Below are 19,682 nucleotides of genomic sequence, written 5' to 3' on the forward strand. Positions count from 1 at the left end.
TTTTTTCTTTTTTTTTTCTTCTTCTTCGTTTTTTTTTCTTTTTTTTTTTCTTCTTCTTCGTTTTTTTTTCGTTTTTTTGCGCCCCCAAGGAGTGGCGCCCGGGGCATGTGCCCCCCTTGCCCCCCCCCCCCCCCAGATACGCCACTGTTATATCATGACATGCAAATCAACATACAGAGTGTATTAATTAGTATATCGACTGCTTCGAGGGACACGGTTATTGCTCAGAGGTGATTTCTCAATAGTGCTGTAAATGCGAGACAAAGTCGAGGGGCTCTGTTGTAGTGTTGGTATTGTATATGTTGAGAAATATATCAAGAAATCTGTTGAGATCTTGGATCTCGTATGTTCCCTCTCCTTTGAATACGAGTCGAATTTTATTGTCTTCTAAGTTCTACCTCGTTAGCGCGCGCTTGCAAGCTTCCGTAAAAAAGCTGTATTATAATGCGTGCATATTTTTGGCAAAGTCTGAAAATTTACTATGTCCAGCTGCTGCTGTTAGCTGAACCATGGACCCTAGGGTCCATGGCTGAACAAACCACCATTTATCTCACTGTTCGTATAATCGTATTATCGTGACAGGTGTGTCTCGCGCATTTATAGTACATGTAATTCTTTTTACTAGTAGGTAGCGCGCTATGAATATATTTCTGAGACAAGTTTTCGACTAGTATACCACGACAAGCAGCCGCTAAGGATGTATGGTATCAAGTTAGCTCCTTGGTGGTACATGTACTAACTAGTTAGGTAGTGGTTGTTGTGTTTTGCGGGAAAAAGGCAGTCACGCTCATCCAGGGGAGGTGAGCTCACCTGCTGCGCTCATCTAACCCCGTTGTGCTACCAGCGGAAGTATAGGTAAACATGACGTACGCATGAGAAGAGTATACGCCGGAATGTTTCGGAAATGCGTGCTGTTCTCATCTCTCACTGCACGTATTATCCCACGTACCAGGTGAACACTCAGAAATTTACAGAGATAAACCGGCTGATAGTGTGCACCTTGAGTCGATGTCACGTTCCTTGGACTCATCTCATTGTACGAATCCCGGACGGAAGTTCTGACAAGTATGTGATGTGACTTTTATATGATTTAATAACACGTTTTTGGGGCTTAATCGAGCGTGCAAAAATTGCGACGTTGGTGTAGAGAGTCAGTCAGGCGGTTAGGCCATCTATGGGGGAATCGCCGGGGTTGTCCTCGCTCGCCCCGCCCCGCGGGATCGCGGGAAGCGCATCCAGGAGCGAGCGTTGACTCCCATCGCATCGGGTAGGCCTTTCTTGCCATGGCATTGCAGTGCTAAAGAGCAGTTTTGGTAATTATAAAGGTGGAAACATAATCAATGGTGTTAGCACTAGATTTTAGTGTCTCCCTTCTGGAGGCACTGACTTATAGGAGCTCAGGGGAGGTATAAAGAGGTCCTTAAATTCCGCGAAATAGAAGATAAGCTATCTAGTATTATTCTAGTATCAGTCGGATAGAAATGATTGATGATAACAAGGGTGGAATAACATTCAGCCCCTGATATTGATACAAGTTGTATCACAAGAAATGTAGTATTAGTAAAGCACTTTTACTTTAGTGTTATTTTATATTACTGTCATCCAAGGGAAATATCGAAGGACCATTCTGTAGTTTATGGCACATGTTTTTTTTTTTTTTTTTTTTTGTGTGTGTGTGTGTGCTTTTTTTCTTTTTAATTGATCAAGGCCTTTTGTGAAATGCTCATCATTCTCTTGTTTACCTCCCAAATACTAGTAGGCCTATATGGCCTGTTAATGCTTACATTTTTTTCCTTTATCACACTAAATATAGGCATATAGGGCCTACCTGATAATGATATGATATATAGCGTAAAGTATTTGTTCCTCAACAACCTCAGAACTTGAGTGACTGTGAAACTTTGCTGAGTAGGGGTATATTGGGGGGGGGGGGGGATGGGGACTGAATGCTTGTTTTGAGTCTGCACTCGTGGTCCTCATATATTGGACCATTCCATGAAAACACCTAGACCCTATTAGTGGTAAAGATGAAGTTTCCCAAATATATGGTCCTATATATATATATATATATACATGTATATGTACATAATATATATATATATATATATATATATATATACATATATAACATATATATGGGCCGTGACGCGAGAAAAGGGCCCTTACTCTCTAAAAAAAATCGATTGAAAATATTCACTCTTAAAAGAGTGAATTTCGAGTGAAATTGGAGTGAATTTTGAGTGAAAATGTTCATTTTCACTCATTTTGGAGTGATGTCAGGGATCACTCCAATATCTTCGAGTGATCCCTGACGTCACTCCAAAATGAGTGAAAATGAGCATTTTCACTCAAAATTCAGTGATCCCTGACATCACTCCAAAATGAGTGAAAATGAACATTTTCACTCAAAATTCACTCCAATTTCACTCGAAATGCACTCTTTTTTGTATTCACTCTTTTTAGAGTGAAAATTTTCACTCGATCTTTTTTAGAGAGTAGGGTATTAAATACGGAAAATGATTTTTCACCTCCACATTGTAGAAGGAACTCTGAGGAATTTAGATATGCAGACCTTTTTCTAAAATTCCAGTCCTAAATGCCCCAATTACGACATTGAAAAAACATGTTTTGTCTAAATCCTGTCACTTTTTGATGCGTCTATGCATATGCGCACGGTTAGCTTGTTGATCTCTTTTTGCGCGTATTGCTTTGTCAAACTTCCGCGCCGTTTTGTGGCGTTTGCGCGCAGCGGCTCTAAGGGCCCTTTTCTCGCGTCACGGCCCATATATATGTATACATATATAATATATATGTAATATATATGTATATAATATATATGTAATATATATGTATATAATGTATGTTTTATAAGCATTGAGTGAACAGAAGCGGATCTAGAGGGGGGGTTGGGGGGTTGCAAACCCCCCCCCCAAAAAAAAAAAAAAAAAAAAATCCGGGGACCATTTTTTTTAATCTTATCTTTTTTTTTTAAATTTGTAATTCTATTTTTTTCTATTTATGGCAATGACCTCTATACCAAAAATAGTGGTGTTTTAGATGCAAGAAAACGCCATTTTCACACACAGATTTTCAAAAATTCTCCCTACTGTGGGAGGGGGGACACCCCCCTCCCACACCCTCCCCCCACACCTCCCCCCCCTCCTCCCCTCGCTCGCTCCGCTCGCTCGGGCTCAGTCGCTACGCTCCCTCACATACCGCCCCCAACCCCCTCCTTTATAAAAAGCTAGATCCGCCCCTGGTGAATATAGCAATTTTAGTAGAACACATCAGTGAAAGTTTGAGTAAAATTGGACAATCTATTCAAAAGTTATAAATTTTGAAATTTTACTTTCAGTAAATATAGAGAGGAAGCAGATTGTAAATTGTATTTTTTTTTTTTGTAATTAAACAATAGTCATGATGATTATGTTTGCAGTAAACATAGTGCACTATTGTGTTTTGTGTAAATTTGACAAACTAATGAGAGTACAATTTGCAATGACACCATAATATCCCCCTCAATAATAGGGGAAACCTGTACAGCCAGGGATGATTGTGAATACAATGGCTGGTTTAATGGGGTTTTATGAATGCCCAAGGTTGAAATTACTGGAGGGTAAAGAGACCCTTTAAGTGATGTCCAGAAAGGGACTTTAATCTGCCTCGGAAGTTATTGTGGTCTGTGTTTGTGTTATGCAAACAGTTGAGCAATCATACCCTGTGGTCAGGTGAGTGGTTTTAAGGTTCCAAAGGTCTGACATAAGAGAGAAAGCTATTGAATATGCCTGACTGTATTGATTCCTATCATACTTCCTGTAGGCCTAAAATGTGGAGGTCGGAATATCTCGTGACAATAATTACAGTGGGGTTGAAAGAATGCCATTATTGTTCTACAGCCTTATGGGAAATGTTCGCTAACAGCTATTTGGGCATGAATTTGTGAGAGCAGTAGCACTGAAAATTTATAATACAGGTGAGTGGCCAATCCTATATCCGTGTACATAGCCACATTTAATAGCAAGAGATTCTTTGTGCTATTAATGCATTTTTAGGGAATTTCTTATTCCTCCTGTTACAGTGGCAATGCAGAAAATGGTTGAGTGGTTAACTGATAAACATGAATGAATTCCGTCAGTTTTGTGATTTGGTTGAACATGGATGCAAAGGGGGAGGGGGGAAGGAAATCCTGGGAAAACATTTATCGTTAAGCAGTATGCTCTCTTTTTTTCAGTGCCACCATTGAGTCTTACTCACTTCAATCTTTCAGACTCTTGCCTGCCCCTTTCATCACCTTTTTTACCTAGAAGCCTGTACCTGAGGATCGGCATACAATATGGCAGACCGGAACTCTCCAGCTGTGTTGTACACGCCGCTCTATGACGAGAATGACAACTCAGAAGATGAGAAATCAGACGTCCCGGTCAGAGGTGAGACACAGAAACATTAGCTTGTTGGGATGATAGACTCCCAACCTCAAAGCCCGAATGAACCAATGTAGTGACATCTCAAGGCTGGAATGCATTTTAATGAAATTGTGGGAAAACATCCATGATTTTACATTCATTTGGGATAATCAGCCACTTAGCTGGTTTAGTAATAATTGTATTCAAATTTATATATTGTTTTCCTTTTAGGATCTTTAGAAAATGTACAAATTCAATTAACTTCAGGTCAATCCAGCCAGTTCATGTGCATCACTGCGTATCAGGGCAATTAATCCCCCCCCCCCCCCCCCCCCCCCCCCCGTCCCCAGTACTTGTAAATGATAAGGTCAGAGTAAAGATTTTGGTTAGGGTTAGGTTTAGGGTTAGGGTTAGGGGAAGGGTCTGGGGTTACTGCTCGCTCAGGGGATAATTGCCATAGACCCGCATCACTGTATATGCCATATATTTAGCAAGTCTATAAATTCTCTGCAAATTTGGACTTCCCCAACAGTTTCGCGAGTGGTTAAATTCGCAGTCATGGAATACAGTGATGAATGGGAAAATGTGTACACCTGCACGTTGCATTCATGTTGAGATCAGAGTGGATGTGTTTGCACCTTAAAGGTAGGGGATACCTTTTACAGACCTCCCAAAATGCAGCAAAACATTAAATATGAACCTCAGGGGACTTGCTTAGGCCACTGCTTAGAAATTTGGAAGTCAACAGTTATCTAAAATTTGAATAATGCACAAAACTCAACTATTTAGTAGTTCTGTGTGTCAGCCACACTTAAGCCTTTTTGTTGCATTCTTCTGTATTTGTGATCTATACCCAGGTCGAAATTCCCATAGAAACCAGTAGAGCTAAAACCAGTAGAATTCTACTGGTTTGTACGGGTTCAGTGGAGACCGATTTTCTACTGGTTTCAATATGGAAAGTGAAATAAAACCAGTAGAAAACCAGTAGGAAATTTGTACTGGAACCAGTAGCAGACCAGTAAGAATTCTTATTGGAACCAGTAGAAACCAGTAGAAATGCTTGATTTAAACCAGTAGAATCCAGTGAAGACCAATGAAAACTCTCAATGAAACCAGTAGAAATTTCAACAAAACCAGTAGAAATCTTAACAAAACCAGTAGAAAAGCAGTAGAAACCAGCAGGATTTTTTTACTGGAACCAGTAGAAATCTCAACAAAACCAGTAGAAATCTCAACAAAACCAGTAGAAATCTCAACAAAACCAGTAGAAATCTTAACAAAACCAGTAGAAAACCAGTAGAAACCAGCAGGATTTTTTTACTGGAACCAGTAGAAATCTCAACAAAACCAGTAGAAATCTCAACAAAACCAGTAGAAATCTTAACAAAACCAGTAGAAAACCAGTAGAAACCAGCAGGATTTTTTTACTGGAACCAGTAGAAATCTTAACAAAACCAGTAGAAACCAGCAGGATTTCTTACTGGAACCAGTAGAAATCTCAACAAAACCAGTAGAAATCTCAACAAAACCAGTGGAAAACCAGTAGAAACCAGCAGGATTTCTTACTGGAACCAGTAGAAACCAGCAGGATTTCTTACTGGAACCAGTAGAAACCAGCAGGATTTCTTTCTGGAACCAGTAGAAACCAGCTGAATTTCTTACTGGAACCAGTAGAAACCAGCATGATTTCCTACTGGAACCAGTAGAAACCAGCAGGATTTCTTACTGGAACCAGTAGAAACCAGCAGGATTTCTTCTGGAACCAGTAGAAACCAGCAGGATTTCTTACTGGAACCAGTAGAAACCAGCAGGATTTCTTACTGGAACCAGTAGAAACCAGCAGGATTTCTTACTGGAACCAGTAGAAACCAGTAGGAATTTCTACTGGAACCAGAAGAATACCAGTAGAGGCCTTACCGAAACCAGAAGAAACCAACAGAATACCAGTAGATGTTGTACTTGCCCCAGTAGAAACCAGAAGAAATTCCTACTGAACCAGTAACAGCATGTACCAATGCATTTGGAAGAAGAACTTGCACTTCAAGTGACTCCCATTATAACGACATCTTCAGGACCGACAGTTTTCTTTTTGTTACATTAAAATGTTGTTACAGCTCAACAATGCAAGAAAGAACATTGTAAATGTAGTACAGTTGTAAATACAGATAATTTAAGGACCTGATTTTTTACTTTTTTGATACATTGCAAAAAAGTTTCCATAGAACCATGTCCAATATAATGGATGTGCACTAGTAGTACAAATTCTTCTTCAAATCAGCAAAAACAAACAAACAAACAAAAAACCTATTTGTAATGGTGCCACCAGACATCAACTTATGTACAGTACTAACCAATTTTCGACTGAATGAGACATACCTGAATGTTCAAAATTAAGAATGCATACATGTACACAACACATGCCACACAAATTCACACTGCATTTGTATGCATACATTGATCAAAACATGAGACTTCTATCACACACTGTAAGTCTGGTGTAAATACAGTCTTAAGTTGAGGAAATTTTATTACAGGTCAATGGATGATAATCATATTACATGAGTACATTACATTTCAAAGTATTCATTATTCAGATTACTTTTTTTTTCACCATGTTGTTTTGCCAAGCCAAAGAATTTTTATTTCAGTTAACAAATTCGTTCAACTGATTATGTGACAGGAATTTTTGTTTTTGAAAGACAAATAAGGCCTCGACAGGTATTTGAAAAAAAAAAAAACCAAAAACATGTAAATTTGTATTACATCAAAAACACAAGGTTTACATTCCTGTCATTGAGCACTTTCCAGATGCCCCCATTTGTTTGTTAAAGCGATGACATAAAGATGATTACCCTAATCATAGAAAATGTTCATCTGAAAGGATGCAAAACTCATACGTGCACAAACAAACTTAATAATAAAGATATTAAACTGATGGCATGACAAACAAAACTTCACTTGACAAAACAAAATACAGCATTGGTGGTTGGCAAAGAATAGATATTCATAATTATGAATGTAAAATAAACCATGTTGTCTTGCTGGCATCATCCAGGTACATACATCTACTGTACATACACAGATAACACTAACAGCATCGATCATAGATAGTGTTAAAAAAAGCGGCACCAAAATGGGATTGAATATTTTAGGTAAGAGGCAATGAGTAAGAAAAAAGAAGAGGAAAATAAACAAATAAACAAATTCATAGTCACATCTGAATGTAAGTTTACAGAATAGATTTCAATTACCAACATGCTCACCCATGCCCTGGCAGCTCATTTTATGTTAGTTAACAGCCTTTCAAAAACATAAGAGAGCCTCATTATGTCAAGGACCTAAATACCACGATTCACCTGTAATTACCTTGTTTGAGTGTATATCACCTTTCTTACTATATTGTAATTATACACAGCCCTGTCCCTTTGCTGCACACAGCATTTTTGGGGGCTAGTTTCTTTCTATAATAGGTTCTTGTTCTGTCAGCTGGAAAGTGGTATGCACAATCTGTGAGGTTTAATGTCTAATAATAGTCATAGATTTTTCACAATAAGTCAAGAGTCTTCACCTGGGACCTGATAAAATCATCCATTATTATTTGCAAACTGGCAGGTCTGTAAGTTGCAAGGTTACACTAATTTAATTAAAAAAAAAAAAGAAAGAAAATGCATCAAACTGAACATTACCCATTTGACCATTTAAAATAAAAAAGAAAAAATACAATGTACACCGTTGCATGATTCAATTACACAACTTTGAGCACAAACAACACAGCATGGACGCAGAAGGTTTTGCACTTCAGGCTCACACCCGTTAGTCTTTTTATCCGAAAGCAAGTACAGCTATACTGTGTTACTGCCCAAGTTAGTCCTCACCTAATCCTTTGCCATCAGTACAGCACAGGAATCTTCCCCTCCTCTACCAGCACAGCAACTCTCTTGTGCAAAATGATAAAATACTGTAGGCCTACATGAACTAAGTATATGCTGACTTTCTTGCAGTTTATACTTGTACCCATCATGAATGTAAAGATACACTGTAGCACAGAAGATCACCCAAGCCCAGTCATCTGGTTCTGACATACATGTATGTACTAAACTTGTACATTATACATTACGGTACTGTTCAAGTATTTCCTCATTTAAGCTGTCACCAGTGATGGAATAACACAGGACATAGTGACACTCCTTTTCCTCCAGTCAATCTTTAAAGTACATTATCGCTAACAAATCTCTGCACTGATGATGATGAGTCTGGCTGAATATGATGGTTCTCTCAGTTTTACATTTCTTTCGCTCACATAATTCTTTCACTAGTGTGAAAATATCTTGAAATTTTCCTGAAATGACAAGCTGACAACATACACTTTTTGTAAGAGCAAATATTTGGCCAGGCTTCCCTGGTTGGGCCCATCTGGTGCTTGTAGGACGATTTCAAAATGCTGAAGGCCCAAACTCTCAGTGAGGTCATCATTCTCTGAAGAAGGCAAGGGAAGATGTAGGGCCCACTCGTGGCAGTCAAAATACCAGGTACGTGGCATAACGGAGCTCCGCAAGTCGACCTTAGCTGGCTTCTTCTAGTCTTCGTCTCCTAATACTTAAAGATAAAACAAATAGAAAGAGAACTTTGAGTAATCAATCAATTTTCAATGTTTGATGTTAAAGTTATATATTGTACTACACGTTGTACGTAAATCTTGCCAAATTGAGAACATTTGTTTAAAAAATCAGCACATTTTTCTTCTTCATTGGAGATCAACATTCAACAATCATATCATTATGGTCAACTAGTGTTTCAGTTTGAACTCTTTATACATACATGTATGTACAACATATGTTACGTTTCTACGCCTGACTCTGTCAAGGGCATGTTATAGTTAACTTCACATATTCTGCTCAATGCACAAACCCGCCCCCACCGATCGATAAATCACTAGCACAGGGTAGACAGTGTTTCTGGCAATTCCATTTCTCTCACTTACAATGTACCGGGTAACCGGTATAGCCTGTATTTTACTTGGTGATTGACTAGCAAGCGGTGTTCCCTACGAACTGTTGTTATATACTGGCTTTTTGTACACTTAAATGGTCACAGATTTGTCATACAATTTACACACACACATGAAAGCAAAGCTTGGCATTTTTTCTACAACTTTGCTCACTGCATGTCCAAAATACGATTCAACATAAATCTACAAGTTAAATACATGTAGATGAGAAAAACTGAAAATACATGTATTCTCAAATCATCACTATTTTGTTGGTGTCTAATGTGGCAAACAGAATGTTTCCATCATGGCACACAAACTGATATTGAGTGATAAAGAGCTAACTTAAATCCAACTTTGTAGTTAGCGTTAATAATACTTTAAATCTAGGCTAACAAGAGGTCTAAGGCAAAATACTCACTAACTGGCCAACACCGGTGCTCGGTTTGTCTCAGTCGGGTTCTTCATACACTTGCACTGCAGACGAGTACAGCATGGCTATGCATACAATTGTATCAGTGAACCTACTGCGTGCTGGTGGCTGCAGCTGTTCCAGTGTCTCACAGTCCATTATCGGGCATTGTCAGTCTCCGACACGTACCACCACCACAACGGTAGTACAAGATACAGTTTGGATTCACAGTGGATTGTTTCGTCAATTTTCACGATGTCACTAGCTCGCACATTTCAAATCGTTTGAACATACATGCAGTATGGTGTACGACATTTCTGAAACATACCGTAGGGCGTACTAGTACACCGAAAAAAACGTAGCGTTCAAACGTACGGCTTCGATTCCGATAGTCATCTAGTATGATCAGTATGAATACGGCCTGGAAACAAACTCGACATCAAAGTCACTCTCAAATGAAATAAAACGTCAATGTTTACCGCTAACTAAACCTTAGATTCCTGAGCTCATTGAAGATTCTCATTCCGAAACACAAATGCAATCGTAAGTGGAGTTTTCTCGGTATAATTGGCTGCTGGATGACAGAGTTCAACGGATTGCGACAGCGCAGTACGACGTACAGCTCAAGTATGAATGCGGTGGCGGCCGGCCGGCCAGCCAGCCAGCGCAGGGCTGGGGAGCGGACGGCGGATTGCGCTGCCCGCCAAAAGTAGCTCGTTTGCATAACGGCTAGCTGCGCGGTAGTACGTCATGTTGCCGTTTGAGACCCAGGGATTTATTGATGAGCATAACGAGTTTAAAGGCAATTAGGTTATAACAATTACATAAGTATAATTTTATTTCAAAATATATGACTTTTTTTTTTTTTTTGCAATTGTTAATATCCCCATGATAACAAAATTAACAAAATTTTTCGTAAAAGTTGTTCGTTGTAACGCCGTTCTGTTGTTTGACAACTTCCAGTAGAATCCACCGGTTTCTATTGGTTTCTGCAGGCACTCGGTTAGTTTCTACTGGTTTGACTTGTTAGAAGTATTTTGACACCCCATTTTAAACCTGTAGAATCTACTGATTTCTGTCGGTTTCTACTGGTACTTCACAATTTTACAACCCTCTTCAAACCAGTAGACTCCACAGGTACTCGTTGGTTTCCGCTGGTTTGACTTGATATTTTTACATCCCATTTCGATCAAGCCAGTGGAATCTACTGGTTTCTGTCGGTTTCTACTAGTATAACTCCACACTTCTACAACTCTCTTCAAACCAGTAGACTATCTACAGGTACCTGTTGGTTTCTACTGGTTTGACTTGTTTGTTTTTCCATGTATAGGAGATGACTGGTTTGTACTGGTTACCACTGGTTGGACATGATATTTCGACACCCAATTTTAAGCTAGTGGAAACTACTGGTTTCTGTCGGTTTCTACTGGTATAACTTCACACTTCTACAACCCTCTTCAAACCAGTAGACTATCTACAGGTACCTGTTGGTTTCTACTGGTTTGACTTATTTGTTTTTCCATGTATAGGAGATTGACTGGTTTGTACTGGTTACCACTGGTTTGACTTAATATTTTGACACCCCATTTCAAGCCAGTGGAATCTACTAGTTTCTGTCGGTTTCTACTGGTATAACTTCACACTTCTACAACCCTCTTCAAACCAGTAGACTATCTACAGGTACCTGTTGGTTTCTACTGGTTTGACTTATTTGTTTTACATGTGATAGAAGATTGACTGGTTTGTACTGGTTACCACTGGTTTGACTTAATATTTTGACACCCCATTTCAAGCCAGTGGAAACTACTGGTTTCTGTCGGTTTCTACTGGTATAACTTCACACTTCTACAACCCTCTTCAAACCAGTAGACTATCTACAGGTACCTGTTGGTTTCTGCTGGTTTGACTTATTGTTTTTCCATGTAGGGGAGATTGACTGGTTTGTACTGGTTACCACTGGTTTGACTTAATATTTTGACACCCTACTTTAAAGCCAGTGGATTCTACTGGTTTCTGTCGGTTTCTACTGGTATAACTTCACACTTCTTCAACCCTCTTCAAACCAGTAGACTTCTACAGGTACCTGTTGGTTTCTACTGGTTTGACTTATTTGTTTCTACATGTATAGGAGATTGACTGGTTTGTACTGGTTACCACTGGTTTGACTTGATATTTCGACACCCCCATTTTAAGCCAATAGAATATTCTGGTTTCTATTGGTTTATGCTGGTATTACTTCATCACAATTGTATGACCCTCTTCCAGCCATTACTACTGGTACCTGTTGGTTTCTACTGGTTTGATTTAATTCTTGTTTATACATGCAGAAAAGTGACTGGTTTGTACTGGTTCATACTGGTTTTCCCTTCTTTTAAAGCCATCTTCAAACCAGTAGGCTGCACGGGTACCTGTTGGTTTTTACTGGTTGACAAGTAATGTCTTAACATGTATAAAAAAAAATGCTGGTTTGTATTGGTTTGTACTGGTCTGACTTGTCTTTTTTCAACCCAGTTTTGAAACCAGTCGACTCTTCTGGTTTGTACTGTTCTCTACAGGTTTCCCTCTCCACTTGAAACCATTAAACAGTACTGATTTCTTCTGGATTCTACTGGTCTAACTTTGAATTTAACACTCCATTTGAAAACCAGTAGACTCTACTGGTTTTTATTGGTTTGTTCTGGTCTTTTGACCAGTTGAATCTAATGGTCTCTATGGGAATCCTACTGGAACCCCCTGGAAATTCCCATAGAAACCACTCAAATCCGGGAACCAGTAGAAACCAGTAGAAGGTCTCTACTGGTTTCTACTGGTTTCTACGGGAATTTCGACCTGGGTAAACACAAATCTAAAAGTACAAGAGCTGATGTTATAACATATAGAGTGTGTGGCAAGAATGTATATAGAAATGTTTGTAAGTGTTGATGAACTTTCTTCACAAAATATACATGATGGACACACATGCAGTACATGGGTCTGCAAAGGTAGCCTAGTAATGTACTGGAATTTACGGTGAGCCCCGAAAACAATTCAATTCAAAATCTAACGGTCAAAAAAATGTACTAAATGTTACCTTCCACTTTCAATACTTAATGGGAGTTTCTAAAATGATACTCTCTTCAACATACCACTGTATTTATACAACTCTTCATGTATGGCGTGCAAATGGGATTCCCTACCTTTAATAGCACCAAACTCGTGAAAATTAAGAGAAAATAAAACCTTCGCAAAATATATGGCATATGCAGTGGTTGTTATGTGTCAGACTGGTCTCGGGCAAATTTTCTTGTTGTCAGAACAATTTTCATTGTAAAGGTATGCATACAATAGCAGGATACATGTTTGTAAACTAGCCTATAGATGTGTAGAGACTGAAGCCATCTGCAAATTTTCCGATCTCTCGTGCCCATGTTTTGACGGTTGCTGTACCAGGTTACTATAAGCCATGTCATAACGTATGTATGTCGGAAATCTTAAGCACATGTGCAGATTGATGAAATGGCTGCATAACTGAGGTTGGATTTTATTTGATAGTCATGTGGGGATGACTCGACAAAAGTATAAAAGCCTTCCTGCTCAGTGGAGCATGAAGGACCTGATGTGACTCAACAGATAAGATGCATATTAGGTCTCCTGTACTCAGCCTGTACTTAAAGGTCCAGTTTACCTTTGGGAGCAGTCATTTAAAAAATGTTCAAGATATCACATTTGATGCATATATGCGTCGGTCTGTTGTACCACAAAACGTTATACCATATAAAATGTTCGCAATAAATCCTAAAATATGAGGAGATTTCAGTATTTTTCCCAATAAACTGTAACTGTATACCGTTTAGTCTGGAAACATTTTTATTATAACTATTGTTCACATTTTGTATATTTAACAATACTTAGCATCAACTATACTGATTCAAATTTTTACAGTGGTTGTTTCCATCCCTAACTCACATTTTAAAACTATTTTAAAGCATTCGCGCGGCCGGGTTTTTGCTTCATGTGCAAATGGTAAGGCATTTTAAGACTTTGGCATTTGAATAAAGGAACTGTAAATTGGTCATACTTGGTACAGAATTTCAGAATTTATAGTGATTGGGATGAGGAATTAGAATGTTTTCAAAATTTATAACCAAGTTACAATGAACTAGAGATTGTAATTTGTCATCACTGACAAATTAAGGTGATCCGATTTTTTTTTATTTTTAATCAATGATTCAAGTCCTGATCGCAATAGGCATGGCCATGCAGGTTTCATCTGTGTTCGAGACATTGGCCGTGTGATGTTTGGATTCTTATTTAGAAAAGGGAGTCATATCTGCCATCTTTGGTACCAAATCTGTATACTCTATAACGAAGATACAGCAACAAGTACATATGACCTTTGACCCCACTTTGCACAACCTAGATGGCATCTGAGCAAAAAGTGGTTATTTTGTGAAATGATTCTTGTAACATGATCTTTGCGTGTGCAAAATATGGGAAAGATAAGACATGTATTCACCAAGATACAGGATGAAACATTTGTGACCTTTGACCCTAATTTACATACCCAAGATGTTGTCCGATCAAGTATTTGTTATTTTATGAAATAATGTGCGTGACATGAACTAAACATGTGCAAAATATGGGGGTGATAGGGGCTGTTTTTCTTGAGTTATTGCAAAGAAAGTTGCAGAAACATAGAAATAGCTCAATACATCGAAGATAAGCTTTAATTTCAACCAAGTATTGTAACATGATCCCGACATCATATGAAAAAACAAAGGGCACGGAACGATAGCGCAAAATCTCAGTTACAACATATTAAAATCTGAGAAAAATTCACCGAAGGGTAAGTGAGCTAGTGCTCGATAAAGACAATCATGTCAATTTTCACATCTAGAAAAATTCCCTCCCATAGAGATAACACGTCATAACGAAGAAACAAAAAGAAGTACATATGACCTTTTGACACCACTTTGCACAGACAAGATGGCATCTGAGCAAAGAGTGTTTTTTTTGTGAAATGATTCTTGTAACATGATCTTTGCGTGTGCAAAATATGGGAAAGACAGGACATGTATTCACCAATATACAGGATAAAACATTTATGACCTTTGACCCTAATTTACATACCCAAGATGGCGTCTGATCAAGTAGTTGTTATTTTATGAAATAATGTTCGTGACATGAACTAAACATGTGCAAAATATGGTGGTGATAGGGTATGTTTTTCTTGAGTTATTGCACATAAAGTTGTAAAAAGAAAGAAATATTACAATACATCGAAGATACGCTTTAATTTCAACCAAGTTTTTTCACGTGATCCCGACAACGTATGAAAAAACAAATGGCACACTTACGATAGCCCTACGTCTCAGCTACAACATATTAAAATCTTAGAGAAATTCACCGAAGCGTAAGTGAGCTAGTGCTCGATAAAGATAGTCATGTCAATTTTCATTTCCATAAAAATTGCACTCCCATAGAGATTACACGTAAACTGGTCAAATTTGACAACGTTACCTTCAATCCATTTTTTCGAGGTGATGTCGTCATCTAATCAAATTTGTGTAATTACATTTATGAAAGAGCATTTCATAAGCTACAACATATTGAAATTTAGGTGAAAATTGGCAAAGGATAAGTGAGATACGCTCGAGCAAACTTGAAATTTGATGACGTCATTTTGAAAATTTACTTTTTTTACTTTATTCAGAAATTTGATATCTTTCAATCATTTTTTCAGCATAGCCAGCCCATGAAATGACATGTTCAACTCATCAGCTTTCAGAATATGTCAAGAAAATGGGGGGTCACCGTCCATCCTGACGAGTAAAATCCGATTTAAAATTGGCGGTTTTTTGGCATAGTTGCACTGTGTATCCCCATTGACGCACGCGCGGAATTTTGAATTTGACGGGTCTGTATGACGTCATATTGAATCGGATCGACTTGAAACTTGGCATAAATATTCCTTGACATTTCGGACATCCGATCCCTGTGAAAAAATTGAAAATTTCTATTTCATATGAGCTGTGCGTGCGAATATGTGCGCGCGCGTACGCGTCCGTCCAATTTTTTCAATTTTTCAAAAAATGCTCCAAATGGTCTGAAACGTGTGCAAAAAAGTTTTGAGCTCGATTTGAGCATACAGATATTTCAACGCGCGCGTACGCGCGCGTTTTGAGATTAAAATGAATTTTGAGAATATGAGTAGAATTCGCATGACTTGAAATATATGTGACGTAAATTTCACTGAAATATTCTATTCCATTAATGAGATATGCCTGAAAATGTGTTTTCATATAATGACGTCATAGTGACGTCACGGTCGACTGATCACTATGATTTTACTTGCGCTGTCGTCTTTGCGACATGATACATATATGGTATAAGTTTGACATTGAGAGGCAATGCACTTTCTGAGCTAACCTCTGCACAACTTTTGAGGAGAAATAAAGAAACAAAGAAAGAAGAAAGATTCAGTACAGATACAGAAGGTGATCCGAGAGGATACTCGTATCACCTAACAAGGATGATGATATGTAGCTTCACTGTATACATGTAGGCATGCATGATTGGGGGCTCAAGGAAGCTGAACAAAAGAACAAAGCATGTAATAATTGTACACGTGTGAACTTGTTAAACAAGCTTTATTGTGATGGAAATACATTTCTGAAATATATGTATGTCTTCTTGTTTGTCATCATCCTTGTTCAGTGTAATTTGCAAGGGGTTTCCAGAGTAATGGTATTGAATTCTCTGAACTAGGACCACAATGAATTCCACAAATCTTTGCATGGAGCTGTCGATTTATGTCCCACATGATGTGAAATTATGAAAATCATTTGGACTTCACCTATAAAGTCCCCTAGCTGCAGTGATCATCCCCATCGGCAATTAAAGCACTTCATCCTTAGAAGTTATAGCATCGCCCTTCAGAGGGACGAAGCTGTCTTTCCTATTTTTGCTTGTGTGCAGGCATTATTCGCTTTATATGCAACAGGCTTGTGAAAGCATAATTGTTATAAATTATGCCATACAGTGCAATGTACGATAATTGATAAATTCAGCACAGGGAAGGAGGAAATGTTGCTTTGACCATGGACCTAGGTCCATGCTTTGACTGGTCCAAAGGTTATCCACATACCAATACCAGTATTCCTTGCCCTTCAAAAAGTGTGCATTTTGAGTAAGATTGACAGTGGATTGGAGTGGATCATGTTTACCATCCCATCATACCATACCATCCTGCATGTTGCTGAGTCATTCTGTGTCTGTGTCTAGATCCGTACTACAAACATAAAATGTGCTGAACAGGAAATGCAGCATGGTATGTTGGGCACAATACTATTGCATGACCCGTTGGATATATGGCAGTTGAAGCACTCAAGCTTGAGTGTAATGAGACTTATGTATCTCAAATACCAGAGAGTCCATAAAAAGAATTATATTTTCTTATGCTCAAACTGATTTGATAAAATGTTTGTTTATTTGTGTGTGTGTGTGTGTGTGTGTGTGTGTGTGTGTGTGTGTGTGTGTGTGAGTGAATCGGGGGGGGGGGGGGGCACGGCAAGGAAATTTACTGTAAAGTCATTACAAGAGCTCTGCATTTCAGGATTTCATGCTTTGGTAAACATTACATATATCGGTATAGGGTATACAATTAGGTCAGTAGCACAGATGATTTTGCATGAGTACCCTTCATGTTACAGTTGATGGTAGTATAGCCCAACCAGACACTCTGCGAAGTGCGATACTTGTGACAGCAACAGGGCTGTGTATAAGTAATGGTAGTAGTGAAACAGTCTTATAAATCATAATGAAATAGCTAACATTAGTAGTCTCTGTACCCCAGTCTTTTTTTATCAAAGATGCCATAAATTTCTCTTAAATAATTTCATGTTACTAAGTCAGTAAAAATTTTATTCAGAGGATGTTCGTGCTTATCGTAACCTTATTCTGTTTTGATTGATAATGCGTACAGGTTACATGTTTGTTAGTGTGATTTTTTTTTTCTATAGGGATAGGGGATCAAAGGACTTTGTACAATGTGTAGACATCATACCCGCAAAGATACACATTCACATATAGGGACACATTCACACTCATAGAAATAAACAATCATATGAGTATTTACTCACGAATGCATGTTGCCTGATCCTGCCAGATCAGTCTGTTAAATTATGAATTTTACTGATTCCTTTTTTTGTTTTCAAATATTTGTTAACAGTGTTGTCCACATGCTTATGATTTCTGTGCAGCTACAGGTTCACTGACTAGAAATAAACAAGATGGCTTGCTCCCTATTTCCATCAAAAGTGGCCCTGGCATGTATCTGTTTTGTTATGTTTTGCTTTGATTTTTTTTTCTTCTTCTTTTAACATATTTCACCTCATTCACACTGATAAGATATGAGCACTCCTCCAGAGATATTTATAAGAATATAATGGTCTTAATCATGGAATTTTATCTATCTTCACCCTTTCTGGTTGTGTGAGCACTCATGTTTTCACACAATTCAAGAGTCATCACAGAAATGCACCTCATACACCCAGAGGCCCATTTCAGAAAGAAAGTTGCTATCGTTGTAAAGTTGCGATTAGTTGCAGTAACTGTGAGCAGCAGCCAGGAAACAACCAATCAGCATTGAGCATTCAAGTTGTTGCTATAGTAACTGCAATGAATTGCAACTCATGCTGAAAACATTGTAAATGGCTTGATGAAATAGGCTTCTGGTGACCTTCTCCAAGGAGTACAAAGGAGCACTTTGGGTGGAATAATCTATTATGGACCCAGTCATCTTTGCACCCTTGGTTTTGCCAAGGAGGTTTTATACATGGAGTTCCAACTGGCTGTAATTATTCAAACAGTTGTCAGATTTCTATCGATGTACAAAAGAATTCCACAGACCGGTGTACTTGTGCCTTTGATGATCTATGTTCCAAGCCGCCGTCTTGCTGAGCAATCACGATTTGAAGATTCATTTTGAACGTTATCATAATGTTGGCCATATTTTGCTTATTTATTTATCAAATGAAATGAAATTTCACTTAATAATAAAGCATGTAAAACAAAAGTCAATTCCGTTCAGAAATTTGCGCAAAAGTGTAAATCAGAGCTGTATTATGTGAAAATGTTTAAAACTGTACCATCCTGGAAAGCTGGTTTTATCACTTTTCCACTTAATTTGCCCAAATGAAACTAATATGTAATATCTTCAAGTATAATTCTTTATTGATAGATATATCAGATAAATGTCCGCGTATGCCCAGTCGAGTAATTTTTCATCTTCATTTCAGCATTTTTCCCTCAATTTCTGTTCGCGCATCCTCGTGTCTGTACCACCTACCTTTTATAAGAAGGGATAGCGAAAAGTAATTACCATCAAAAAGACATATCTTCCTTTGAAAGTGGCTGGTGATTATGCAATGAGACACGAGTCAATTGTCTTCGTATCGGCGCGGCAGATCCTGTTTGGCACATGCTTCAAATATTTTTGAGCGGCGGCTTCGAACATAGATCAAAGGGAATAACTCTGTTGTTAATCCATCTCTTCAACCTCCTTGGTTTTGCAAAGGGCAAGTATGGCTCTTAATTGCTATTAACTCTTGTGTGTGAATGGTTTCCCTAATTGGTAGAATGGATACACATTAAAGCTACTATTTATTGGGAGCAGTGTTTAAATTTGAAAAAATGTTGAATTATCACATATGATGCATACTGTAAAGCATGATGTATTTGTGGCATGACATTTTTCGCGAATTGGAGCCAATGACCTTTTTTGCGGCATAAAAATTTTCACAAATTTTCACCGGCATTCAGTGTATGTAGTGTTGACAAGAACTTTTGTGTGCATTTTTATTTTGCGAATCTTGGCTCTCGTGAAATTTACTGCACGTGA

The 19,682-nt window shown here is 38.2% G+C and overlaps 1 protein-coding gene across 1 annotated transcript in view; it reads left to right on the top strand.

Moving 5' to 3' along the window:
* Window positions 1-4,333: 4,333 nt before the first annotated feature.
* The window catches only part of LOC140237857 (synaptic vesicle glycoprotein 2B-like), a 48,658-nt gene continuing 33,309 nt past the window's right edge, over window positions 4,334-19,682 (top strand). Inside the window, exon 1 of the mRNA XM_072317789.1 lies at window positions 4,334-4,427. Within this exon, the coding sequence (XP_072173890.1) occupies window positions 4,334-4,427 (94 nt within the window). The remainder of the gene's footprint in view (window positions 4,428-19,682) is intronic.

The sequence above is a fragment of the Diadema setosum genome, chromosome 14 (assembly GCF_964275005.1).
Source record: "Diadema setosum chromosome 14, eeDiaSeto1, whole genome shotgun sequence".
Classification (NCBI taxonomy): Eukaryota; Metazoa; Echinodermata; class Echinoidea; order Diadematoida; family Diadematidae; genus Diadema; species Diadema setosum.